The 27832-nt window shown below is 42.1% G+C and overlaps 1 protein-coding gene across 2 annotated transcripts in view; it reads right to left on the bottom strand.

The window, feature by feature from the left end:
- Positions 1-21067: 21067 nt before the first annotated feature.
- braf (B-Raf proto-oncogene, serine/threonine kinase) overlaps positions 21068-27832 on the bottom strand; it is a 35073-nt gene continuing 28308 nt past the window's right edge. For both annotated transcript variants that reach the window (XM_070853454.1, XM_070853455.1), the window contains 8 exons: positions 27097-27181; positions 26756-26932; positions 26618-26664; positions 25984-26102; positions 25099-25230; positions 24304-24438; positions 23503-23656; positions 21068-22115 (listed from right to left, as the gene is read on the bottom strand). In XM_070853454.1, the coding sequence (XP_070709555.1) occupies positions 22093-22115; positions 23503-23656; positions 24304-24438; positions 25099-25230; positions 25984-26102; positions 26618-26664; positions 26756-26932; positions 27097-27181 (872 nt within the window). In that variant the 3' untranslated portion in view covers positions 21068-22092. The remainder of the gene's footprint in view (positions 22116-23502; positions 23657-24303; positions 24439-25098; positions 25231-25983; positions 26103-26617; positions 26665-26755; positions 26933-27096; positions 27182-27832) is intronic.

Raw genomic sequence — 27832 nt, 5'->3', positions numbered from 1 at the left:
CGGACTTGCAAGCCTGACTTTAATATAATTTGATGCATACTGACCAGGGACTAGTGCAAGGGACTAGGGAGTAGACCGGAGGCATCACAGAAACAGAATAAGTAGCTGTTAAGATCCCAGTGTCTTTTCCCTGTCGAGGAGGTTGCTCCCGGTCATCAACCCACACACCTGCGATCTCCACACACCTGTTCCTGATCACCAATCTAGCCACCTACTCCTCCCCTGCCTTTATAAGACCAGCTCAGTTCTTCACTCGTTGGCAGATTGTCCGTTATCCATGTCATGACCATATGGTATACTTCAGGCTCCCTCTCCACTCTGGTCCTGTTCCCCGCTCCACCAGCCAGCTTCCCCTGGTCTCTTCCCCAGCCCTGTGTTGCTTCCTTATTGTTAATAAACCTGCCTGTCTCCCAACCTATCCTACCTGTGTCCTAGTCTGCATTGTGGGTTCAGCCAGTTCCGTTCGGCCTAACGGTAGCTGATAAACAAATGCTGGGATGTGTTGATTCAGTGAGCCGGTTCATGTTCTGGTATCCCAACAAGACCAAACTACTGCTAATACTTGAAATGTCACTAAACATAAAGACTGAATGATTATCAATGAATCATTCTATTAAAGCATCTGCACGTATCTATAAATCAATATGAGTGATTCATACAGTAGTCCTATTTGTTGTCTACAACTGCTTTAGACTGTGTGAAAAGTTTGGCCTTCAGTTTATTTATTTCCTTGCAGTCATCTGAAGGCACCAGGATGTTATGTGTCATCAAGTTTAAGTTTAATTCATGCGTTATGTATTTCCTGTTTTATTGTGGCGTTCAACTTTTCCCTCTCATTTCAGGCCCCTTGACTTCCTGTCCTTGTGTATTTCCCGCTCCTGTGATTGTCTGCCCCACCCTGATTGGTTCCACCTGTGCTCCCTTCTCATGGTGTATATATTGTCTGCGTTTTCCCCTGTTTTCAGCACCCATTGCAAAAAAGGTGTATTGGCAAAATGTACAAACTTTCAGCTGTGTTCAATGAACAACTCAAACAAGAACAATTTAAAGAGCCCAAAACAACCAATATTACAAGTGGTTTCTCCAAATTCAACACAAAAGGCCACTTTTAATGACTACTGCAGGGTTAGGGTTAGGGTTAGGGTTACACCCTGAAAAACAATCCATTATCGCATTCATTTGCAAATCAGGTGTTGTCTAAAGCCAACCCAGTCTCACAGAGGTTTGTGAAATAGTCACAAAATGTAATCTATGACGTCCATGGACGTGAATTATTCTTTTGTGTGTCCCTGAGCTGAATTTCAAACTGCTTTGGGATTATAGTATCTTAATTGATATATGAAATTTAAAAAAGTCGATCCCACTTTTTTAAATTTAAAGTTATTTATTATTTAATTAATAAAACAATTTAAACTTTGGTGTTATGATGATTAACTTAACTACAACCATCATTACCATTTTAATAGTTGAAGGAGTTCTTGACAGAGGTTGGCAGTATTCACTCTTATACAGTATTAAAGAAGACAGCATGAATAGTATTAAACATTTATTAAAACATAAAAACTTTGTGTTGCTGCCATGAAGAACGTGGTCTGCTTGGTGTGGGCCACAGTGAGGATGGAGCTAGAGGAGGAAGCTGCAGGACGAGAACTGGACACTGGGCCCAGGCAGGACGAGGTGCAGGGCTGAAACTGGGACCCCTTCAGAGCCCAGCCAAGAAGGGGAAAGAGTGTGGAAGGGCAGTGGGGGAACTCTGCTTATATTGACCTGAAGTTGTGGGGGTGCCACACATTGACCAATGACTGCTGGAAAGCTGAGTCCAGCAGTGTGTTTGGCACGTAGGTGTCAAACTGGGGCAGCCGTGGCTCAGAGGTAGAGCTTTGTCGAAGTGTCCTTGGGTAGTAGTCAAAATGACCAGAAAGGCTCTCTAAAAATACAGACCATGTACCTACAGACACAGGGGAACTGAGTCTGTAGGTTATAGAGAAGGAGCCCTTTTGTTCAAAGAGCCAGCCCAGTGTTTCTGAAGGTGATCAGCTTCCTTACACTAGTGTGCTAACATTGAGAAGATTACCTGATCCAGAGCCTTCCAAGATGCCTTGGTGTTTGTAGTCCACTAACCAAACAGTCAGGACAGCAGATGGAGCAACTGAGAAGCAAGCACAGCTGCCTTGCAGTAGACTGATGGGAGTCATTGGGCTGAGGAGAGAAACTGGTTGTCCCTCCAGCAGATAGGTATTTACCTCCCATGGGGCTGGAATAGTTACATGGCACTTTCCTACACAGATTAAGACTGAGGTTCAAACATGGAATGGAAAGACTGGTTTGCAAGTGATCAGTAACAATCAGTTCTTGGATTTGAAGTCCCAGGTGAAGTCCCAAGTCTAGACCAAGAAAGACCCAAGCCACATCCCGATTCAATTGCCAAGCTGAGTCCTACATCAAGACCAAACATGCCCCATTTCAAGTACAAAGCCGCAACAACAAAAGAAACATTACAGCGCTCGTGCTACTCATGACCATACACTTTAAATAGCACATCTGTATATTACACAGTGCAATGTAGTACAACGTGGCTATCTGCATAGAAATGGCATCAAAATTGTTTTACAGACATCTGTGAAGCATCTATAGCCCGTTCAAAAGAGGTTTATCCATTAGCAAGGCAGCACTGCCTCCTTCTGGCTGATCAGAATGTGCAGAGTGTTATCACTCCTTCATGAGGAAGTGTTTTTTAAGTCTTGGAATCTTACATGTTTTACATGTGGGATGTTGCAAGTGAGATGTACAGCAGCAGCTCCTTCTTAAGAATCAATCAGTGGTTTGATCCCTGGCTCATCCAGTCCACTTGTTAATGTGTCCTTGAGCAAGACAATGAACCCCAGATGAACACATGTGAAAGCAGTGTTTCCTACAATCTACATTCGATATAAAGGTAAAGTCCATTTACCGTTATTTAACTTCATAATATATATTAATTTCTTACTTAATTAAAGTCAGTGAGTGTTCATATGATTACAGATGCGTTCAAAAATTGTCCTTGCCAGATCGGCGTGCAACGCAACCACATCCATTCCTCCAGGAAATGCATCTAAAGTCATCTTTTGTTGGTGCTGAGCTCCATCAAATAGTGAGGACTACATGTTTGTCTTTTGAACAAAGGGCTCCCTCTCTGAACTCAATTTCCCAGAGTCCTCATGTTTTCACATCTATGTACTAAATGCACCCTCTTTCTCCGAAAAACTCTTAACTAACTATTAATCTAACTATTTTTCCCTCTAAGGACTGGTAACAAACTCTACCTGGGCATATATAGCACAGCACAACTGTATACATGGCTAAGCAATGATTTAACCTTGTTAATGTGTTGGTTTTGATTTGCTTTTGTGTTCAGCGAGTTTGATTATTGTGATGTGTTAGTTCATAAAGTTAAGGATGTTGCATGCTAACTAATCATCCTTTTCTTAACCTGGCACCTTTTACTCTACACATTCAAATATAAACACATACAAATTGGCCCTCTGAGAGACAAATCCACCACACAGTCTATACAGGGCTTTGGCTTCCTCTGACCCACACACCTTTTTGATTCTCAAAGATTTTGTAGTCCTTTATTTTACCTTTGCTTCCATATTCATACGTACATGTTGTGGGAAATCAAAGGAATCAGCCAGACACCAACGTGTGTGTGTGTGTATGGCATCCTGTTCCAGTCTATTATCCCTAACTCCATCAGAGTTTCCTAGAATTCTGCTGACTGGACACACACACTCTCCCTGTTGTTCTTTGGCTAGACACATTTAGTCAGATTATTTGTATGTTTGACTTAATGACCTTTGACTGTTAATAATTGTTTTAATCCACATGCTGTCTTTGTTAATGTTGTATGAGAGAGAATAATGCCAACCTTTACTCTGTCGAGAACTCTGAGATCCGTCAACTAGCTGTCAATATGGTCATTTTGATTGTAGTTATCAATTTGGTATTATTAATAATTAACTAAATAGTTTAGTTATTTTGATGTCTTTTCCTGGTTTGAGGCGGTGCCCCTATCAAGATGGACTTTACATTAAGTTCCATTAATTTATATGATTAATTATCTTTGATAATTATTAACTATTTCTGACCAGAAATGGAGCAAACTCTGTATTTTGACGGCTGTGTTCGGCACAGCACTGCACTTCTTAGTTAACACTACGCAGAGCTACTGTTTGAACAAGGCAGCTTCTGCTCAAACCAAGATTAATTAAAGAAAGATGGCTCACCAAAAATGTCAGAACCAAAGAAAGCAAGTGAGTGCAGAATATTGCAGTAGGAAAATTAATATTCCGTCATAAATGTGTCTGCTTGATATACAATGAAACTGTTGCAGAGTATACTAACTCTAACTATACTAACATTGGAGTTAAACACACTTGGGCCATGAAGTTGATTCTCATAGGTGGACGGTGCTAAAGCAGTGCATGTGGACTTTTTGTTGTTATTCCCAGTGTGTTATGTTGGAAGTGTGTTCTGTGCAGAATGAGGTGAAAGTGGCAGAATAAATCCGGGGGGTGTGGGGGGGCTCTGTGTCTGCTGACCTCGGACCTAATTATTATTTGCTGGTATTGTATCAGCAAAAAGAAATCTGCAGCAAAAGTGTGCACCTGATGAAGATGAACCCACTGGCTCTCTACATTTAATTAGATTAAGGTTCACTGCAATTTTCCCCTTTTCAGCTCTCCCTCTTTACCAGCTGTCTGCAGAAGACAGTGGATAAATAGCCGGCAGCTGAAAAGTGACTGGAACAGTTCAGTTCCAAAAGAGAAGCATAATGTACTCTGTCTGTTTGCTTGATCTATGGAGCTCTCTGCATCAGCTCTGCCCACCCTGAATGGAGATCTCTGCTGAATACCAGCCATTTTGAGAATCAATATAGCCTTGGACAGTGAACAGGGAAAGTTCATTAAGCATGCAAAGACATGTCACGATGAAGACATCTGAGAACAAATGCCTGTATTGATTTCTGAGGGGGAGAGATGGGGCTTTAAAGGCTGCTTTTGGGGAATTTGCGTGTACACAACATTTAGGTTTTGGCTTTCTTCAGCAGCTGGAACTGCTGAACAAGTTGGTGTCCTTTAATCCTTTAAGACAAGCAGCATCCTCCACATTTTCTATCGTATATTTTTGAATTTATGAAACGCTCAAGGTCTCCTTGTTTCACAATGATGACATGTTTGATAAAACCGGGGTGTCCATGCGGCCCATGGTACATTTTTAATTGGCCCGCAGAAAATTCTAAAAATATAAAGGAATATGACTCACACATTGCACTTCTTAGTTTTAACAGAATGCAGAGCTACTGTCTTGAACAAGGCAGCTTCTGCTCAAACCAAGATTAATCAAAGAAAGATGGCTCACCAAAAATGGCAGAACCAAAGAAATGCAAGAAAGCAAGTGAGTGCAGAATATTGTAGCAGGAAAATCAATATTTTTTCATATAAATGTGTCTGCTTGATTTACAATGAAACTGTTGCAGAGTTTTACTGTACGATGACAATATGACACCAAACATCAGACCTACACACCCTACACTGGTGTAAGAGAACAGAAAGTTAAACAAATGGCAGCCAGCCTGCTAGCTCAATAGTATTTTTAGTAGCAATGAACGTATGAGAAGGAATTTCTTCCTCTTCTATCTTTCTATCTGCATGTGTTATGATGGCTAAACACTTAAGAGATCTAAAATCTGTTTCTTAGGTAACTTATTTTTCTTTTCTTTGAATTGTTTCGACCAGGGAAGGCCTGAGGAAGGTCTGGGAAGACCATAACTGAGATCGCCGAACCTTACTCAGTCATGGTGATACCAATTTCAACAATTGCACCTTCTATCCACCTCCTTCAGCAAGATGCAATTGACAAGTTGGGACTTGAATGTGACAAGCTGTGTGGAGTTACAACGGATTGGGGCTCCAGCTGTGACGGGCGAGGGCAAAGGAATGGCGTCTATGAGTGTGCGCCAAGGTGCAAGAGAGTGGAGGTTAGGCTGTTAAATGCACTGTGTCATCCACCAAGAAGCCCTTTCTGTGGCAAGACAGTCCAACCTGGGGATGTGATCGATACTGTTGTGAAAACTGTCAACGTAATTCGAGCACGAGGGGTCGACCACAGAGAATTTCAATCTTTCCAACCTGATGTCGATGCTGAATACGGGGACTTATACATGTATATACTAACATTTTGATATACGCTGGTTACGTTGTGCTCTGTGCCGCAGTGGTTTTATTCCCTGAGATTGGAAAATCGAGTCAGTTTTTAAAAAAGAAGGCCCAACCTCTTCATGAGCTGAGTGACCCTCTATGGTTGGCAGACCTGGGATTTTTAGCGGCAGCTACAGTTGGTGGCATGGTACGAATACAAAGAAGAGGAATACCATTTCATGTTGTAAGAAGCTTAAGAACCCTAATTCTGATCAATGGAGGAACATACTTATTGTTTAGCCCAAGAAAAAGCAAGCAAGCGTGAATCCTATGTAGCTTCTCCTACACGTTTGGAAAGGGAGTGGTGAGCTGAGGGGTATTCATGGTTGCAGTCTACAACTACACCACTAGATTCCACTTAATTCTACACACTACATGTTTAAATGACTCCAGATGAACGATAATGTTGCTCTGTCTGCTGAATGTGTCAGTAGATGATTATTTCAAAAGGGAAATTGAACAGATGAAGGGTCCTCCCATGGGTTTCTGTGTGAGAGAATCTTGTCAGACAATCACAGGAACAGCCCTTTCCTTTTAGCCCTTTCTTGATTTAACGGCAGATCCTCAACTGGCCTCCAAACGTGTTTGTGACAACTGTACTGGAGGTCAATTTTAATGGAACTCACACATTTAAATTATATTAAGTTATGCACAATTATGGGCGTGGCCGCTTTGAGTGACACGTGGGTCCCGTGATGGATGGCAGTGGCTAAATGCTATTTGTTTACTAGGCTTTGAACACCAAGTGATTTATTCAGAGCGAGGCTGGCAGGGAAAAGGCCATAAATAAAACAATATTGAAATATATACATGCTGCTCGGAGTAATCCTGGTCTCTTCTCTTCTGTGCTGTGAGCAGACAGGCTGTGGGTGTGGAGCTGCTGGCGTCTCCTCCTGTGTTTGTCTGATGTAATCTGGTCATTTTCTGATACTGTTCAACTGTTATTAAACAGGTGCTTAATTTAATCTGATAAACCCAGCGTTAGATCACGTTAGACGTGATCCGTTTATTTCAAAGCAGTGATGTAGGTGTTATCTAAGGGGCTATAGCTTGCTGCTGTGCTGTTGGCTCAGACATTAACATTGCCCAGCAGGTCTTTTTCACCACAGTTAACCTAACCAGTTTTGCAGTGGTTTGTGCCGACTGCTCCGCTGTCTGCAGCAGCTATGGTGTCGGCAGTCACTCATGTAATAAGCTACATACATAGCTCTCACGCCATTCAAATGATTTTGATGAGCACTGTCCACATCTACCACCCACATAGGCTTCTGTTGTTTCTCACCATGAGAAAGCACCACACGAGCTGCACAGCAGGCTGTCAGACCAACCTCATCTCGCAGAAATACGTGGTACGACCACAACTTCTTAACACCATATTCCCGTAGCCCGTAATGTGTTAAAATTACAGGCCAACACCACAGAAACAATGTCAAGGGAGATCAACAACCCAACCCCCTTTTTGTCTCTTTTCAGACTAGTGCATTTCAACTGGATTATCTTTCCAGTTCACCAGCGTCATTATCCACGAGCCTAATCGACCGCTTTGCATTACATTATAAAACTTTTACTATTGCTATGATTCTATCATATCGTTTACATACTAAATGTATTCATAGATCATCTAGATGCAGTGTTGTCACTTATTAGGCTGTACTAGATATTTGATAGATGTATCTTTTTACAACCCTACTTTGTAAACTTTAAGAACTGCCAATCTAAAATGTAATTTTCTAGAATATTAGCTTAAATATCTGACATAACCCAACGTATTTAGTTTTTCTTAACACAGATCATCTAGATGCCGAGTTATTACTGACTAAACTCTGCTAGATATTTCATATCTTCAATATCTTTTAAATAAGTACACCGTGTTGTGGGCGCCCGACTATTGTTTTGGCTCTCTGCCGTCAGTTGGATTCATTCCATTTAGAATTCCTGCCGGGCGACCGTAAGCTGAATCCAAACACCCCTCCAGTTGCTCATCACCCTATTTAGTGGAATATGACCACACTACTTTAGGAACCACCAGTAGGCCTGCATTCTGGGAGCTCTAGTGGGGTAGTACGTTACTATGAGTTCTTTAAGATATGATGGAGCCTGACCATTAAGAACCTTGTAGGTGAGGAGAAGGACTTTAAACTCTATTCTAGATTTTACTGGAAGCCAAAGAAGAGAAGCCAGTACAGGAGAAATGTGATCTCTTCTCTTAGTTCTCATCAGAACAGGAGCAGCAGCGTTCTGGACCAGCTGGAGAGTCTTTTAGGACTTATTGGAGCAGCCTGATAATAAGGAGTTACAATAGTCCAACCTAGAAGTGACAAATGAGTGGACTTTTTCTCTGCATCGTTCATAGGATCGGCATCTAGTGAAGACATTTTTGTCGACTGGCGTATAGTCCAGTAATAGGAAATCAAACGTTATTAGGTAATGGTCCAATAAGAGAGTTTTGAGGAAAGCCGGGCATCCATTCAATGCCATATGCCAGAACAAGGTCAAGGGTGAGGTTAAAGCACTGAGTGGGTTCATTTACACCCTGAGTAAAGCCTTTTGCGTCCAATAATGAGAATGAGCGCTGTGCTAAGACCATCATTACCATCATCCACTTGGATATCAAAGCCATCTGCTATAATTACTTTATCTGTATTAAGGACTAAATTTGATAGAAATTCTGAGAATGCAGAAAGAAATTCAACTCATGTGCCAGGAGGGGGGTACACTGTAACAAATAAGACTGGCTTTAGCGTTTTCCAGGTTGGATGTGAGAGACTAAGAACAAGGCTTTCAAATATATATAATACAGCTGCCATTTGTACATTTTTGATTAAAGATAAGCAGAGAAATGAATGTCTTCAAATGATGAAAAAGAGAATGTAATAATTATATCAATTCGATTTTCATGACAGGAAACCTACGCATACTCTGATGGTGATACCAGCACGTTGCACTTAGCTATAAAACGATTCAAGAAGAATAAGCTACAATTTAGTCATAGAGCTCTCTTTACAATGAAGAACTTACATTGTACACACATCATAATTCCTAAGCATCAGGCTTGATACGATCTTCAAAAACTAACATCTGTCAAACCCTGATTCGTGCTGCCAGTGGAGCACATGGCAGGAAGCCTTCAAGCATCAGTCAGCCCGGCAGAATACAGTGATCAGTGATAGATCTGAGGCTGGTGAACGGTATAGTTACGTCTTAACGGTGGAAGTTTCCTTCTCTCTTGCCCGGAAGGAAAGAAAAGCAGATGGAAAAGCTGGGAGCTTTCAAAGATGCCTGAGAAGACAATAAATCACGCAGGAGAGGCAACGCCTGAGGGCCAGAGCGGCAAAACAAGCTCCATGGATGGCATAGCTGATGAAGGGCTGGGAAGATATTGGACCAAAGAAGGATGGTGCGTAAAGAATAGGTTAAGAAACAAAAGAGAGACAGATGGTTAGAGGAGATGTGGAATTTTCTGCAGATAAAAGAAAAGAAAACAGAAAGATGCTGTTGACAGCAGGCAAGGAGGAGAATGGAGAGCACATGATCTTGTGAAGACACATCTTGACTGAGGGATATGAACAGTCCCAACAGGATCTCACAGACAATCTTTTTTTTAAATTTTTTTACCCAATTTCAACTCTAGCAGCAGGGTTATTACTGTAAGATTTCAGGAATTCTCGTCTTCTTTCTCTTCATATTTCTTCCATTACTACACTACACAAAGTACTGTAAATGTATGTGCATACATTGGTAATAGCTTTCCTCATGTTACTGTTTCATATGCGAGAAGGACACGTGTCATGGTAACTGTGGTCATTTCTATTCCCCTGTTTAAGGACACAAGTTATATTACGCGACTCAACTTTGGTTTCACATAGGAAACTAACCCTGGTCTCCTGTGTGAATATCCTGTGTTTGAAACATTCATTCACCCCCAAACTATGTAGACCTACAAGCAACGTGTTGCTCAGTTCTGACCCCGTCTCACATAAGTTTGTGAAATAGTCACAGAATTCAATCCGTTAATTTGTGTCCATGGACATGAATTTAAATTTTTTTTCAAATCATTTCATTGACACAAATCTCGTTTTTTTTCCCCCATGTGCCTTAGCATGACTTTTCAAACTAATCCATTTCAGTGGGATTATCTTTTCGTCCCCACAGTAAGTCTTTTTTATACTTGATATATTCAATAGATGTACAGTTTTAAATAAAGCACACCATGCTGTGGGTGTGTTCGACTATTGTTTTGGGCTCTCCACACTTAGTGGGCTTCACTGCCGTGAGCCGAACCCAAACACCCCGGTATCTTTGGAGAAAAAGCCATTTTACAGGCTATGATTGTAAAATGTGAAGTTGCTCATTTAATTTTATATTCAGAAGAACATCTGGCTGAAGATTTGTTATATGAAATCAACTTTTTTAAAGCAATAAAGCGCTCAGTCTTTTGATAGATTTCATCAAACTGGACTTTTAGACTGTGAATTGCTTCCAATCTCCACTGTTAAACACATTTCCACTTTTAATTTTTGTTCTTGTCACTTTAATATATTTCATAGGCCTACAGTGCATTTGTGTATCCATGGCACAGTCCACACTTCCTTTACACAGTCATTATTCTATCATTTTTCATAACTATTAGCCGTCTATTCCACAGTGCAAATAAATCTGAAATTGTCAGTTTAATTCTAATATTGGGCAACTTTGTTTCATTTGAGAAAGTGGGCCTTCAAAGTGCACCTTGAAACCAGGCTCAGGATGCCTTCTGTCTATGAAATGAGAAAATGAAAACTTTGTCGCAGAGCTAAACCTAAAACATAGTCAGAAAGGTCTCAACCTGGTGAGTAACAATGTCAGTATGAAGATTCCATATGGCTCCTGTTGTGTAATACTGACCTTTGAACCTTGGCCTTGGAGCACGTGTGAAGGTTGATTTGAAGCTTACTGCTGTCCACATATGATGGATAGAGTCTCTGAACAACAATTTGCTTTCACTTTCATCCAGGTTGAATTCGACAGCTGAGGCCGTGGGAGGTGAGGTGGCTTATTTGCTGCTTTGGCTCAGCTGGGAAGCCACAGTTCTGATATTGGACCAAAAAAAAAAAAGATCCCTGCAGCAGCTCCTTGGCCTTGTAGGGTTAGATCCCCGGCTCCTCCAAGTCCACATGTGGAAGTGTCATTGGGCGAGACACTGAACCCCACTGAATCCTGAAGCAGTTTCAGTGTGTGAATGTTTGTGAAAGAGTAGTTTTCTCCAGCTTACACTGAACAAAAATATAAACGCAACACTTTTGTTTTTGCTGATTTTTCATGAGCTGAACTCAAAGATCTAAAACATTTTCTATATACAAAAAAAAAAAAACATTTCTCTTAAATATTGTGCAAATATTGAGCATGATTACTGCACAGGTGAGCCTTAGGCTGGCCACAATAAAAGGCCACTCTGAAATGTTCAGTTTTATCACACAGCACAATGCCACAGATGAGGGAGCGTGCAATTGGCATGCTGACTGCAGGAATGTCCACCAGAGCTGTTGCCCGTGAATTGAATGTTCATTTCTCTACCATAAGGCGTTTCAGACAATTTGGCGGTACATCCAACCGGCCTCACAACTGCAGACCACGTGTAACCACACCAGCCCAGGACCTCCACATCCAGCAATGAAGCAAAACTGCACATTTCAGAGTGGCCTTCTCTTGTGGCCAGCCTCAGGCACAGCTGTGCACACTGTCACACTGTCTAATCAGCATCTTGATATGCCTCACCTGTGAGGTGGGGTGGATTATCTCGGCAAAGGAGAAGTGCTCGCTAACACAGATTTAGACAGATTTGTGAACAATATTTGATATATTATATATATATATAGAAAATGTTTTAGATCTTTGAGTTCAGCTCATGAAAAATGGGAGCAAAAACAAAAGTGTTGCGTTTTATATTTTTGTTCAGTGTAGATTCCTCCTGTGTGAATGAGGATGTGATGTAAAAGTGCTTTGAGTAGTCAAAACCACTAGAAATACAGACCATTTACCATAACTCCACTCAATGTATGCTAGCTACAAATATTGCACTCGTAGTTTAACATGATATCACGAAATCTATGCTGCTTTTATACCTCTGTGTTGACTTGGTGATGATTTATTCAGCTGTTACAGGTGTTAGGTTATTTAATTCCTGTAGCCTGTAACCTGCTGTGTCCATAGCTCCTGTCATTTATTTATTTCTAATTCCAGTGAAGCTGCACTTTGGAAGTTTGTAACTGATAATCAGCTGTACACACAGGCTGTCTACAGAAATGACATTTATTGTTGACTTGGACATAAGTAGTCTTGTTTCTCATGCTGTTCCACTAGTGTTGGATTGACATTTAACACAATTAAAGGTATAAATGGGTGAGCTCCCCTAACTGAAACTGTAATATATTAAGATTTACTCGGAGTACATCTTAACTTTTATTTTTACATTATGACATTTATTTATATATAATGTTATGTTTTGAGTTGGTGTTCTTAGTTTCAGTTTTGATTCAGTAGTAATAATTCATCCAGAGAGGATGCTGCTGCTCTTTTTATTGTCATGCCTCACATTCGTACAGTCCTCCACAGCTACACTGAGAACACCGTCCTTCCTCCACATCTTCGTACTGTTGGCCCACGAGCTGCTCCGCTTGGAGCACCTGGGGCTTCACAACTTCGTACAAGGGCACCTCCACCGTAGACGAGGGAGGGGAGAGGGTGATTCATCCAACCTTCCACCTCCAGTATCTTCCTGACAGATGTTTCACACTGCCGCGCTGTGTGGGAGGATTAGGATCTCATAGCTATTACATACTGTCATATAAATAAAGGGTATCCATGCTGTAACTGATAAATGGGAAATATGATATGAGAGACAAGCAGGCTCTGTGATTTTATGATGGGTTGTAAATATGTTTAATGGTGTGCATTATCATATTTCAGAGGGTTAGACAGTCTGGTCACTGCTGGAGAACTGAGATAGACACATGTTGGTGTGCTTCAGCTGCATTTTCATGTGTTTGCGTGCATGTTCTCAGCAGGGCCACTGATGATCACTGTCCTAACAACTTCTGTGCGACAAGTATATAATACAAATAAATGGAGTTGATGTCAACATCACAATTACAGTTGCGAGTCAAGTCATCTAGATAGTCAGATCGATAGCCAGGGTGTGGTGAAGAGGGCGGCTGAGGGTGGTGTCCACTATGGCCTGCAGCTCGCTTCATGTGCGTCTCTCCACCACCATCCCCAGTGAATCCAGAGCTCAGCACTCAGCCAGTCTTTTCAATCAGCTTGTCCAGCCGCCCGGTGTTCTTAGTTGTCGTGTCACCTCCCCAGCAAGTCTGCTGGAGAACTGACTGGTAGAACCTGTGCAACATCTCACTGCAGACATCAGAGGACCTGAGCCTCCTGAGGGAAACTAGCCAGCTCTGTCCCTTTCTGTAGAGGGCATCTGTGATCAGGGACCGGTCCAGTTTGTTGTCCAAGTGCACACCTCAGTATTTGTAGGATTGCACCACCTCAATGGCCTTTCCTCAGATGCTGACTGGGTGGAGTGGGGGCTTAGACCTTTGAAAGTCCACAACCGTCTCCTTTGTCTCGGAGGTGTTCAGTCGGAGGCATTCTTCTCACTCCAGTCACCAAATGCTCTCAGCAGGTCCCTGTACTCCCCTTCCTACTCCCCTTCCTGTCTCTTCCTCACACACACCACAATAGCATGTCGTCAGAATATTGCTGGATGTGGCAGGACTCAGAGTTATATATAAAGTCCTGTGTGTGTGCAGGGTGAACAGGAATGAAGACAGAACAGTCCCCCTGTGGAGCCTCTGTGCTGCTCACCACCATCCCAGAGATGCATTTCCCCAACCTGATGAACTGTGGACGTCCTGTCAGGTGATCCAGGAAGTGAGGGAGGGATCCAACCCATCTTTCAGAGCTTGTCTTTAAGCGTGGGAGGTTGGATGGCGTTGAAAGCAGCGCAGGGCAGACAGTAGCCGCCGTGTCAAATCTATTGCAGAACTGGTTTAACTCTTTGGCCCTGTCATCATCTCCTGCTCTTGCCTGAGTGATTGTCCTCATGTCCTCATCTGTGTATGTATTTACATGTGTACTTACAGCACTAGTCAAAGTTTGCACACACTTTCTCATTCAATGTCTTTTCCTCATTATTTTCTACATTGTAGATGAATATTGAAGACATCAGACATCACTAGGAAGGAAGACATGGTGTTACACAAACCAGAATATAATATATATTTGCTTTAATGCTGGCTTTGCGCTCAGTCCCTCAATTATTCACCTGAAACGGTTTTCAGTTAACACACGTGCATTGTCATGAGGTGATTTGTGGAATTTCTTGCCTTCTTAATGTGTCTGAGACCATTAGTTGTGTCGTGCAGAGGTAGAGTTGGTACAGTGAACATCCTTGTTCAACTATTGTTCTAGTCAAGAAACGCTCAGCTGAGTGAAGAGTTTGGACAGTTCGTCATTAACTAACAGAAAAACTCTCCCTTTTTTCTTTTTTTCCTTACATTTGTAGCTCATTCATATTCATTAAGATGCTCTCCAGAGTCTTGTGGTCCACCTGGTTATTTTCACTCCTGAACTCACGGTCCTGACACAGCGAGCAGGGGTCTGACAGGCTGCACCTCAGCTTATTCTCTATAGAGGAGGAGAGAATGAGGAAGAGGAGTTGAGGCTTCCCCTCCCTCCTGCTCTTTGTGTCTGTCTGCTTCAGGGGTGTTTACAGGAGCAGAGGACACTGGGGACTTTTTCTAAATATATGTTTTGATCATTGAAAAATGTAATTGTGTACTTAAAAACTGATGTTAAAAATATTGTGAATTTTTTAGTTAATTAGCATTATTAGTTTTAGTGTATGTACGTGTGTGTGTGTGTGTGTGTACACCTGTGTGCATGCTCATGTGGGAGTGAGGGTATTGGTGTGTGTGTGTGTGTGTTCAGAAGCACAGCTACAGATATAATGGGAGTTTTTAAACAGTGACAGCTTCTACATTATAAAAGACAACATAAATGTATATCACCGTCTTCAGTGCTGCTCAGTGAAGAAGGTTTGATACGACCGAGCACCTGGGATAGACTCAAAACCACCGACACAAAGCTTCCATAAGACATTTTTTAGTACTTGAAGTTACTGTCGATAATATTATATATTATACCGTCAGTAAAGTCTGGGCAAAGCTTAACTTCTGCAAAACAGAAACTAATGAGAAACATACATTTTACATACACTTCTTGATAATGTCATTTCATGGGTTCATAATTCTAGGAGGTCTGCAGAAAAGAAGTATGTAAGTTGGTACAAATTATGCAGAAAATAGAAATAAAGTTCTGGGGCAGTTAGAAGAGTTGAGTCGGTTGAGTCGAGCCAATTTGCACATCTGCATGTCATTGATCTTTACTGCGCAAAGTGTGTTGGTGTTTTTAAGCCTTTGGCATATTTTCAGAAGCAAAACGTGGTACTAGCCTCTCTAATTATTAATGCTCGTGATTCCACCAGCAGCACTGCAGCATGTCCCCGATGTGACTCCCTGCTCTCCTCTGAAGAACCTCGTCTGTCTTTGAGAAACTTTTTTGAGATTCGGTGTCTCATGAACTACTGTCAGGATAAAGTGACAGTTTGAGCAAATATGACAAAGTGATTTTTATAGAAGTTACCTAAGGAACCTTTAAGTATTAGTAGCAATATCACAGTGTAGAAATACTCTGTTACAAGTAAAAGTCCTGCATTATATTTTAATATATTAGTAAGTACCAAAGGTAAAAGCACTCATAGTGCAGAATGGCCCATTTCAGAATTATATTATTGGATTATAATTATTGATACATGAATGTGTCACTTTCACGTTGAAGCTGGTGAAGGAGATTATTTTAAACACTATATATACTGTGATTTTCCCCCACAATCAATACAGTTATTTAATACGGATTTTAACTGACAATAACAGAGCAATTTATTTGTTGACTATATTATAATGAATCTTTGAAGTAACTTAAGTCATTAAATAAGAGTAAAAAGTACAATATTCCCTGAGCTGTAGTGGAGTACCGCACGCTTGAGCACATTTTGACTCTCGATATCACAACTGTTCAGTAGAGGCCGATGTTTAAAAAAAAAATGTGGGGTCTGTTCATAAAAAAAAAAAAAACAGATTTTTGTTTTTAGTGCCGCAAGGAGATAAAATATATAAAGAATAAATGTTTTTTTCTTGGTGAGGAGGTTGAATAGATCCACACAGATACCTTCCACCACTGCTGTCACAGCTTTGTATGTCACCATCACCTTCATGTACAGATCAAGTCTGTGTTGGCCCTGAAGTTTCCAGTGTTACATACTGCCATCATGTGGACCCACTGGAACGTCTTCCAACACGTCGCCACACAAACGACACGTGAACCAAACTACAGTTTTCATGCACTTCTTTAATATATCAGTTTTTTATATTCACAACAAATACATTAAGCTCTTTTCTCCTTATGATACAGCCTTAAATATTTTTACACTCAACCGTTTTTTTTCTCAGAAGTTTGCCTATCAAAATGTCTTTTAATCTTTGTCTCTTTATTTTGAACATTTTATAATTTGTTACATGTGTAGTCTCCATGCCTTCTAGCAAACTGACAGTATTTCCTTTGTACAATTATTTACAGGAGAAAAACAAAAGAAAAGAAAAAAATAATCCGTTAAGTTTTTCTTGATAGTTCTCAGTTAAAAGGAATAGTTGGGTTTAAGGTGCAGGCAAGGAGGAGAGGGGAGGAATGTTTAAGAAGAAAAAGGGAAATCAAAGTAGAGAAAAATGAACAGAACAGTTTGGGATAATGAGGAGTAAAGGGGGGTGTGTGGGGAAATTAGAGATGGCTGGTAGAGATTTTCATGAAGGTCTAGATATACGTACATCCGTGATAACATTCTCATAGAAAATTAAGATCTCCGAGGAAAATAAATACAGCACTCTGAAAGACATTACTGTTTACTTCCTCAGGTCCCGTCATCTTAACAGTGAACAATCTGACCAATGTGCAACAAGCAGACCGTTCCCTCTGCTCTCCGCTCTCTGGAGGATGCTAGTGATGCCCGTGGAGGAGGCCATGTGCTGCTTTCAGTGAAGCCAACAGTTCATTCTTCCCCTCGGAAATAGCTGACACAACAATCTCAACTCACTTATCCACTCATTGGCTTGTTCTGGACCGTTTTTGTGTGTGTGTGTTCGTCTGCAGATGTTGCTGTGATGTTTAAAAGATAACTAGTGTTTAGAAGTCTGGGCTCTCTTTTTTTTTTTTTTACATATTTTGGTGTGTGACTGACAAAAGTTTTGGAATTCGTCGACGACAAAACAGGCTGCAGTGGCTGTAATCCCTCGGGGTAACGTTATTAAAGCATGCACGGTTGCACGTTCAGCCAAATACAGACAACGGAATGGAACGCTCGGAATATGTGGGAGTTTGAACATCTTCACTTCCGACCGTGTGTGAACTCGACATGCTGAAGAAAAACCGTGAGACGCCGGAGTCAAAAGCTCCAGAACAAGCACGCAAGTGTTGAGATTATTTTGTCCGTAACAAGCAGTATTCTCTCCACACACACACACACACACACACACACACACACACGAGACAGTTTTAGACATCTCCATGTTCTTTGCAGATTCCTCCCACAGTCTCTCTCAGCTGCTCGTCTGTGTCAATACGACTGTGTGACTGTGACGCAAAGTATCGGTACAATTCAAGCTTTGAGTAAGAAATTCAGAATTTTCAGGAAAAAAAAAAAAAAATACAAACTAATATTTAGAATTTAATCAGAATTCTAAAAAAAAAAAAAAAATTCTGCGTTTGTAGAATTCAGTGACTAAACTCAGACTTTAATTTTTTAATCATAAAACTCTTTTCTCTTCAACTTGACCTTGTCCTCTTTCGTAGGCACCTGAATTATTGGGCCAGTCCAACAGAGCGACCTACGTTATTCTTCAAAACTGTCGAGTTTCACGACACAGAAGTTCTTGGCAGTTACGTGTCTGTGGCTCCTTCATGACCCAAACAAATACACATTTCTTCTGAAAAGAGACAAAGAAATGTAAGCCCAGCTGTCCTCAGATGTTTAGTGAAGCTGTGGCTAAGGGGAGGGGGGGTTATAGGCCTGGGCGATATGTAATATTTCATAGAGTCCTACAGTGTCTTTCTATATATATATATATCAGTCTAACCCTAACCTACATACTATGCATGTGGTCAGAGAATAGTACAAGTCCTAGGAGCCCTCCCTCCTGTCACATCTACAGGTGACTGTCTGCTATCTGCTCGTCTTTAGTTCCAGGTGATGCCGGCTGTTTCTGAGAGAGTGCCCTCCAAAGCCCAGCTAACAGCAGCCTGCGCTCCACAAGTGAATACGAACCATTTGACACGTGCTGCTCAAACTAACCTGAATCCCCTGCAAGAAAACCAGGCATCGTGTCACCCAACAACATGGCGGACGCTGACAAATATGGCTGCTAAAACAATGACAACATAGAGAACAGACTTATTCTAAAGAAAGACCGTAAGTCACAGCTTTTAGAACTACAGTTTATCAGGAGTGACTCCGAATGGACGTTGCTCCCCAGCTGCTGAAATGATATGTCAATGCTGTGGTCACTTCTCGTTTCCTTGCCCCCCCCCCACCCCCCCAAGTGGTCAAGAAACCACTTGCTGCATGTTTATAAGTTAATATATATTTTTTTTTAAAGCCACCTGGGGGCAGACAAAGTTAACACCAAGCTGAAAATGTAGCACATGACGTAAAGTTGATATGGTTAACGTGGTAGTACACATCCAAGTATTCACTCTCCTCTTCGCTCTGGTTTGTCTCCTGCTAACTTTGTCGGTCCGCAAGTTGGACAGGCAGCATAAAGTAGCCGTAGTGGGTTTTTTTTTTTTTTTACAATAGACAGCTTTTGTCATGAATGTTTTTATCCATCCAAAGAACAGTGAGCAACCTAACAGTTTGTCAGCAGCCAGTCTGATCATCTGGCTGCACATGTTTCTCTCTAATTTCATCCTTTTCAAATTAGCAGCCTGTGCAAACATCCTGCCCAGTGGCCATATGGACAGTACAGTTTATGCACCCCCCCTCTGCTAGATGAAATATTTCTCACGGCAGAACATTTTTGGAGTTTTCAAATAAAGAGCGACAGCCCCACTGTCTTCACGGATCTCAGAAATCGACTTAACGACCAGAACGGCGACCAACACGACGCCATCGACATCACCTGGGACAAAAGACACCTTCCTTTCACCAGCAGATCTGGGAGATCTGGGTTTGCTGACTCTTCAAATATGAACGTCATGTAGTATTAATCTTTGTGCAAAGGTACTTCAGAGCGGATGCTTTGTTTGAAGATGCGCGTTTGATGGAGGCGGGTCAACAAACTAGCTCTGATCCAGGACTAAATATATAAACTCTCGAGAAGAGGCGATCCTCTTATCTATTGTTGAGGAGGGGGAAAACACCAGGTGGGTGGAAAGTGACAAAAAAAAAGAAAGTCCTCAGGTCATCCTTCTTGCTCATTATTACTTGGACGATACCTTTTTTTTAGAGTCATGTTTGTCACTTCGCATCAACCTGACCTCCCCATTCTGCGACCGAAACGTCCAAATTACAGGAAATAGCAATCCAGGACTGATGAGTACTAAGACTGTTTCACTTTGTGTTCACTCTCTCCAAAACTTGTCGCAGCTCAGAGATGGGACTGACGACAAATCACTGGATTTCCTAAGGTGTTCCATAAAAAGGTAGTGTGGAGTGGGGGAGGTGCCAGATGTTTGGGTAATGAAAGACATACATGATCCTTGGTCAGTGTGAAGAACGGGTCTGCCAGTGTTTTGGATTGACGCTCTGCCTCCACAACATCTGTCCACCAGGCCCAGCAGTCTGGTTCAACTCAGCTCCGATCACCGGCTGCTGGAGGCTTCATCAAAGACAGCCCACGATGACAACTCTGACATCCATAGCTAAATATTCACAGTTCAGCCCCCTGCGCATGACTCATTCATTAGGAACTTCATTTTGGGTTATCAGCTCTGTATGTCACGATTAATTCTTCAACAAAAGAAGGCAAGTCGCTCGTTTGCTTCGATTCATCTCTAGAAAGTGCAAGTACACAAGTCCCAAGACTGAAACAGGCCTCAAAATAAAGACTGATAACTTTAAATAAGCGGTTCTGCAAAAAAAAAAAAAAAAAAAATCCCGAAACAAAACAAAAGAAATACATAAATAAGTAAATATCTGCAGGCCTGCCTGTACAGAAAAAAGGCAAACATCAACGATAAAATAAAAAGGACCTGTTATAACACTGACAGAACTCTCGAGAGGATCCCTGGTCCTTTTAGTAGATTAACACTGCAGCCTAGCAATCGGCAGCTGCAACACGTATGGTCCCCATTTTAAGCGGAGTGCAATATTAAAGCCACACGATCAAACAAATGGAAAGAAAATTTAAAAAAAAAGAATAAAAGGAAAAGAAAAAGAACAATGACACGACATGCACTTGTAAAAGCTTTGTTGCAAAGATACTTCATAAACCACTTTGAAGCTTAGAGAAGCAATGAGAACTGTACACACTTGTCGGAGCCGTGTCAATGCTAGGCAGCAGCTTGGCTTAGACCACACTCTTTAAACAGAATAAGAACCCCCCCCCCCCTTCCCTTTCCCTCCCCTTGTGTAGCCTCCATAGCCAAACAATTCAGCATTTTTCCTCCCCATGAACATCTGTGGTCAGGCTCCAGACTTTCCTACTGGGAAGAACCACTTCTGCTGTTTTCACATAGACTCTTTTAAACAGGTAGACAATTTCAGGAAAAAAAAAAAAAAAAAAATCTGTCCGACATCTCAACTCGCCTAAAGCTTACTAATAACTCCATCTCTAAATCTTTTCTAAACACTTGTAGTCCCAAAGAGCAGCTCCTGTCGTTGGCGAGACAGCGTGGGCTCCGGACGTCTCTACCAAAAACTCTACGGAAAAAAAAAAGAATCCCTTCTGCTTTCATGTGAAGGTTTTGGAGCGAAGTCTTCGCACGGACAAATCGCTGTTACCGTCTCAGCGCAGGGTGTTACATTTGCTGGGAAAAGCAAAAAGGCAGAGTAAAGCAAACAAAAACCAGCTCAGCATTCCTAGCTAAGGTGTAAAACATGAGCGACGAATGAAAAAACGAAAAAATAGGTCTATCCTTCAAATCATCTTCTTTCAGGGGGGGGGGGCGGGGGGTTTGTCCCCCCCTGAGTGACCTCCAGCTCAGTTTGGGGACGGGCTAACACCTGACTTTCCATCTTAACTGATGGACGGGAGACCTTTTCTCCTTCCACAGGCCGTGTTCTGCCGTCGCTCGGAGTGCAGTTCCTTTCTCCTCACCCGCTCAGGAAATGATGGGATGGGTGGCACCCAAAGACTCGCCTTCTCCTGATGTTCCACCTCCATCTCATTTTCCCTCCCCATCAGGCACGTAGATCTGTGGAGTTTTTCCATCACCTCCTAAATTCTTTGGGTATGGATATCTTTGTGTCTTGTTTTGTTTTTTTTTTGTTCCCTTTCCTTTTCTGTCATTCGACTTTCTTTTTTATTTTGTTAGCATTTTTTTTTTTCAAATTCAGTTTTTTCCTGTCAGTGTGGCCGTTTGCCTGCTCGACAGCTTTTTGTTGGAAGGACTCCAGTAACGCCGCCTTCTTCAGGTTGACAGAGGAAGAAAAAAGCACATTCTTTGAGACTACTTGTTCAGTTTTTTTCAGTAATGTATGAATCCACCGCATGGACACAAGACTTTTGAGAAGTGACAAGGGATGGCCTGGTGGGATCTGCAGCACTTACTTAAATGCTGAAAACTCCCCTGAAAAGTAACAGACACAGAGAAAATTACTGTATAAACACTGTTGCAGCATCCATGATGACATCAATTATCAGATTTAACTGTTGGCATCTTTTCATTACGGTCAACCTCAACAAATTCAATGAGGGCGGTGAGGTGGTGAGGGTGGAAATCTGTTTTGAGTCGATTGGAACTGAACACTTTCAAAGATTTCAGCAAAAACGTTTACCTTCACAATACGGCTATCTATGGAGGCCCTAGAGGGACATTTTTTTTTTTTTTTTTTAAAGAGAGAATTTCACATTCTCTGCAGAAACATTGGCGTTCTCTTGCAAAAAATGTTTTCCTTTAAGGCTAATTACTTCTGGGTCAGAAGCCATAACATCCATCCCGAGGAAGAACACATGGAGTTCTGCCTTTTTGAGAAGATGCTCCGTTGTCTGAGACACCTTGCTCGCCTTAATGACACTCTGCTGGATCGTGGAACGTGCATTTAGCATACGTCCACCGGAACCCATCCAACGGGCAGTGTTTTCAGAATACACATATTGTAATTCGTATTAGTTGAGAGAGAACTCTGGATTTTTTTGGGCTATGTAATTGACTTCTGCCCGTTGCAGCATGGAGCACGCTGCATGAAAATAGACTTTTTATTTCTCTCCCGTGGCAGTGAACACAACACGTGTCCTTTCAGGGACCTGTGCTGCTATCTGACCTTATCCAGGCATGTTATGGCTCCATAAACTTACTTTAAGTATCAATCACAAAGATCTCTGCTCCACTTGGTGGTCGCAAGTGTGTTTTTGGACCTTTTGGACCATCAGAACATCACATTTACTTATTTTTCTGTGGATTTGCATGTGTTCACCATCTGTAGTCATTGATCTTCTATATTTGTTTGGTCACTGTAACCGTTTACACAACAAAGACTAGCATCACTATTCTCTACTTTTCCAGGTGATTACTTTTGACTGGTCCTGTATTTGAGGACAATACCTCCCATGGGTGTGCGTGAAAAAAACTTTGCAACACGACACAAAAGTATTCTCTGTTTTTCTCCACCTCTGTGTAACGACACAAGTGACAACATTCTGCATGTCTTCATACCTCTACAGTATATTTCGATGGCTTGAGCCCACATGATCAATGTAACATTCAGGACGCAGCTTTAATCTTTGTGGTTCTAAAAACATGTATTTTCCAACTTTTTTTTTTTTTTTCTTCACCTATTATATGTTCTATTATTAAAACACATAATCTTTGCTCTGTCTAATCCTGTGAGCTTCTTGTCAGATTTGTTCCAGCTTCTGAGGACCTAAATGATTGAGGAAAGGCCTCTGAAACCTTCGCTGGGGTTCTAAACAGCTATTGTAACGACTGATGTCTGTGTCTGCGTGTATAAACTCACCATAGCCGCCAGCCTGGATGGGGGTTTTAGGTGAGGCGCAGGCGTACAAGCTGAAGTCCTCCGTCTGAAAGCCGGCTCGGTTTAATGAAGGCTCGGAGGCGCTGCGGTGGATTTTGGGTAATGAGCGAGCCAGCAGCTCAATGGATGCCAAGATCTGACAGAACACACAGTACAGCCACGGGGGGTCGTCTGTCAGAATCAGTATGGTCGCCGTTCACAACTAAACACCACCAGCCTGAAGTGTTAACAGTGTGCTGTGTGCTATGTTTGGAGCGTGTCACTAGTGAGAACCGCTTCAGTTCAGCTGCTTCCTTCAGCTTGTAAACCTGTGAGGCCATCTGGTGGCAAAGCCAATCAATTTCCCACTGATTCACATCTGTGAGGTCATGGGACCGAGAAGATGAGTTATGCAAACTTCACAGCGAGCTGAAGACTCTTTTTAAAAACCTTTGTGAAGACCACAGCCTGAACACATTCTAGGGTCTCAAATCATTAGTGACACATTAAAACACCAGTGCTTCTACTAAACTGCAAATCTTGAAATAAAGTATTCACATTATGTATTGTTTTTTTAAATGGGTATAAAACGTGACTAGCTGCAAATATTATAAATAAGGGCTGAGCAAATAGAATTTACACTGAATTTATGAAGAGAACAGGTAAAAAAAAAAAAGACAGCATATCTTCCTAACATATGTCTATAATAAAAAGAACAGTAAGATATGAAGGCCTGTCTCCAACACAAGCCTGTTTTCTGATAAATATTTAATAAAATAAAGCATTACCATGTATTTGTCTCACCTGAGGGAAGAGAGGCCGCTCCTCTCTCTTCTTCTTCAAGCAGTCGGCCATCAGTCTCTTCATGGCCTTCGGACAATTACTGCGCACCTTGCTGAGGTCAGGCGACAGGTAACCTCGACCCACCATGAATATGATCTGTAGGAGCACAAGACGGAAGACAGTGTAGCGTTTGGCTGCAGGGATAAACAGGCTGTTAACATTCCGTAGAACTACGGCTCCCCTTATGTTAACAATTAACATTATAAAATGGAACTGGCAAAGGTTTTTAAATATTTTCTGTAATTCCATTTATTTGGGAGTTTGATTTTGCTGCTGGAAACAAACTAACAAGGAACAATTTGAGGAAATGACCCGCTGGCGGTAACGTTAGCCCAAGCAGAGCTGATATTTTCTGCCAGCAGCAAAATGAAGAAAAGGCCGTAACGTGTCGCGTGGCTTCAGCCATCATCCCATCTGTTCCCTTTATGGTTTCCACTTAAAGGCCTGGCATGACGGACCCATTCAGAGTACAAATTCAAAAAGAAATCTTACTGGATGAGTGCAAATCAGTTTCTGTTTGGGAATCACTGAAGCTGCAGGTTCATGCAGATGTTCATGTAGCAACACGTGTGCACGCATGTATATGGAACGGTTCCTATTTTTCTCACTCACTGGGGGTTTGTTTCGGTTTAGCTGCCACACTGCATGGCCAACCGGGTGTGAGGGGATTTTGGTACTATGCAAAAATAAAATATGCTGCAGAACTCCATTAGAGCAAGTGTGTTTTGGTTTACTAAAACATCAGTCAGCTCTCACCTGGTCTCTGTTGTTGATGTTGGAGTAGGGCAGTGCTCCTGACATGAGCTCATACAGCACAATGCCAAACGCGTAGACGTCTGACTGGAAGCTGTAGGGATTCTTGTCCTGAAGCCGGATCACCTCTGGTGCCTGGCAGAGAACACGGTGTCACTTCCAATCCTGACTCACACCTTCTTTATTTAGTTTTGCAAATACGACATATTTGTTTGTTTTTTTCTTGCTCAGTTAAAGAAGAGCCCAGTATTTTTAAACCTGGGCCCTATTTGTGCCTATTGCGGTGTCTAAATGACTAGTAGGTACAACGTTTCAGAACCAGCCCAGTAGGTCAACTCAGCCAGCAGCCATGGAGCGCCTGGAAGTGTCTGACAACATGATGGATCCCTACAGAGACTCATCTTTTTGTTTAACCAGAAGCTCTCTCTATAAAGCCACCAGACTCTATTGACAAAAACAGTCTCTTTACATCTCAGGATACAGGAGTTGCTGGTCTACTGCTGCTTTGACCGGTTAGATTATGTTATTGTGTGACTGTGATGTTAGATCGGTGACCCACAGTCCCATGTTCCGAGAGCTAAAATGATTGTTTTTGTCGACGGGGTCTCGTGGCTTTGAAGTGGGTGATACGACAGCTGTTTCTGGACAAAGAAGAACAATCTTCCCTAATGTATCTCTGTGGGGATCATTCCCATAACGTCTGTCAGACACTTTGAATAACAATCCGGCTAAAACTAGCACATTTACAGGATGGACTGTGATTATGTTTTGGTGGCTGCCGTTTGACGCCATCTACTGGACCGACTCTTTGTACATACTAAACACTGAAACATCAAAATATGTGAGAACTTAGTGCAGGGTCACTAGTTAGAGGTGACCATCACTGACCATCCACAGTATAGAGCCAGACAGCTGTTCGAACTGGTGGGAACCGCTCCAGCGGGACTTGACTGTAGCCAGACCAAAGTCACCGATTTTCACCGTCAGATCCTCGTGGAGGAAAATATCTGGGAGGGTACGAAGTCAAGGAAAGACTGTTCTTCTGCTTTTACCCGTCATTCCAAATCGCCTTCGTTTTCTTATTATTATGTACTGCAAACTGCCCTAACAAAGTAGGTACAACTGGGAATATCTGTTTGTGCTCTCTGGGCAGATGAGGTGACATCTTCCGCTGCACAGTCGCTCGTGGGTCAGAATAACCAGAAAAGCATGCTGACTTGTATACAACAAAATGCGACAGGATGCAATACAGACGCGCTATCGAACGTCATATAGGACATCTTTGACATACTGCGTTTGGCTTAGTATAAAATCATTTCCTGGCATACTTAATGGTATGGCCATTGGAACGCGGCCCCAATCTCTTAACCATGCAGGAGTACTACATTCTAGGGATGGAGGTTATATTTTCATCCCTACTCAACTGTTAGCAAGATGAATCCCAACATCATCAACAGATTCAATTCAATTTGGAGGACGGCAAGCAATGGCACAAGCTGAGTGAAACATTTCAAGAGGATACTGTTGCTCTTCAGATCTCTGTGGATGATTGATTTGGCGTGCAAGTAACTGCGGAGAAATGAGAGACGTTATTAGACCGACCGACTGCACATGGTGAAATTTGACAGCTTTTGCGTTTGTGGGGGTGGGGGGGACTCACTCCATGCCCTGAGCGGTCTGCCGGGCAATGTCAATCAGCTTGATCATTTCAAACTTGGTCTCGATGATGTGCAGGTGGTGGTACAGACTGGAGCCTTCACACCACTGGGTCACGATGGCCAGCTGAGGCTTGGTGGTATAGCCCATGAACAACAGGATGTTAACGTGACGCGTTTTCCTGGTGCAAATACACACAGGTTAATGGAAGGACAGGGCTGCAGCAGTTTTTGTACAGCTGGTTAAGGGGGGGGGGAAGATGTCAGTAATGTGATTTACAGTGATGGATAAAAGTTGCAAAGCTGCAAGTATTCCTGTGATTAAAGATTAGGTGGCCGGTGTTACCTGAGAACTCCCACTTCATTCTTAAAGGCCTGAAGCTGTTGTGGTGTGGGGGCAGTGACGTTCAACATCTTCACTGCCACATCACCTAAGAGGATGATATGTCAAGACAAAAACACGCCTTAAATGTTGCAAAAATCACAGCTCCCAATTTCCAGACCTCTCGACGGACTGCTCCACAGGGTACTACCCTAGTGTGCTACTGACAGCAAGGGCCTAACTCAGCAGGTGGAAATGTTAAGAGCTCTCCAGTTCATATTTTCTTGCTTTTTGTCAGAATGCTACACATGTAAAGACTTTTGAAATTTCTAGAAAAAAAAAGTGGTTAGTAGTGGCAATAGTTTGGGACAGCTGTAGGAGTTTCCCCCAAACACTGTTTAAAGTTGAACACTTTGTATTCAATTTTTTCTTATTGCCAACAAATCCCATGAAAAGACCCAAACCAACTACCGTATTTACCGGACTATAAGCCGCTACTTTTTCCCCACGCTTTGAACCCTGCGGCTTATACAACGATGCGGCTAATCTATAGATTTTTCTTCGCTAACGGCCATCAGGGGGCGCAGGAAGCGCAAAAACGAGACAGACGCAAGAGGTCAATGCAAAGAAGAAGACGCTAGTTTCAAGCGCACTCAATGCAAAACGCAGCATGACCGCAAAATATTTTTCACACAAGCTGTGTGACGAAGATGTTCTGAGGCTCTTCAACTCCGACACTGAAGAAGACGACTTCAGTGGT

The sequence above is a fragment of the Pempheris klunzingeri genome, chromosome 22 (genome assembly GCF_042242105.1).
Source record: "Pempheris klunzingeri isolate RE-2024b chromosome 22, fPemKlu1.hap1, whole genome shotgun sequence".
Lineage (NCBI taxonomy): Eukaryota > Metazoa > Chordata > Actinopteri > Acropomatiformes > Pempheridae > Pempheris > Pempheris klunzingeri.
Note: the sequence above shows the minus strand (reverse complement) of the source record. Positions and strands in the feature narration are given on the sequence as shown.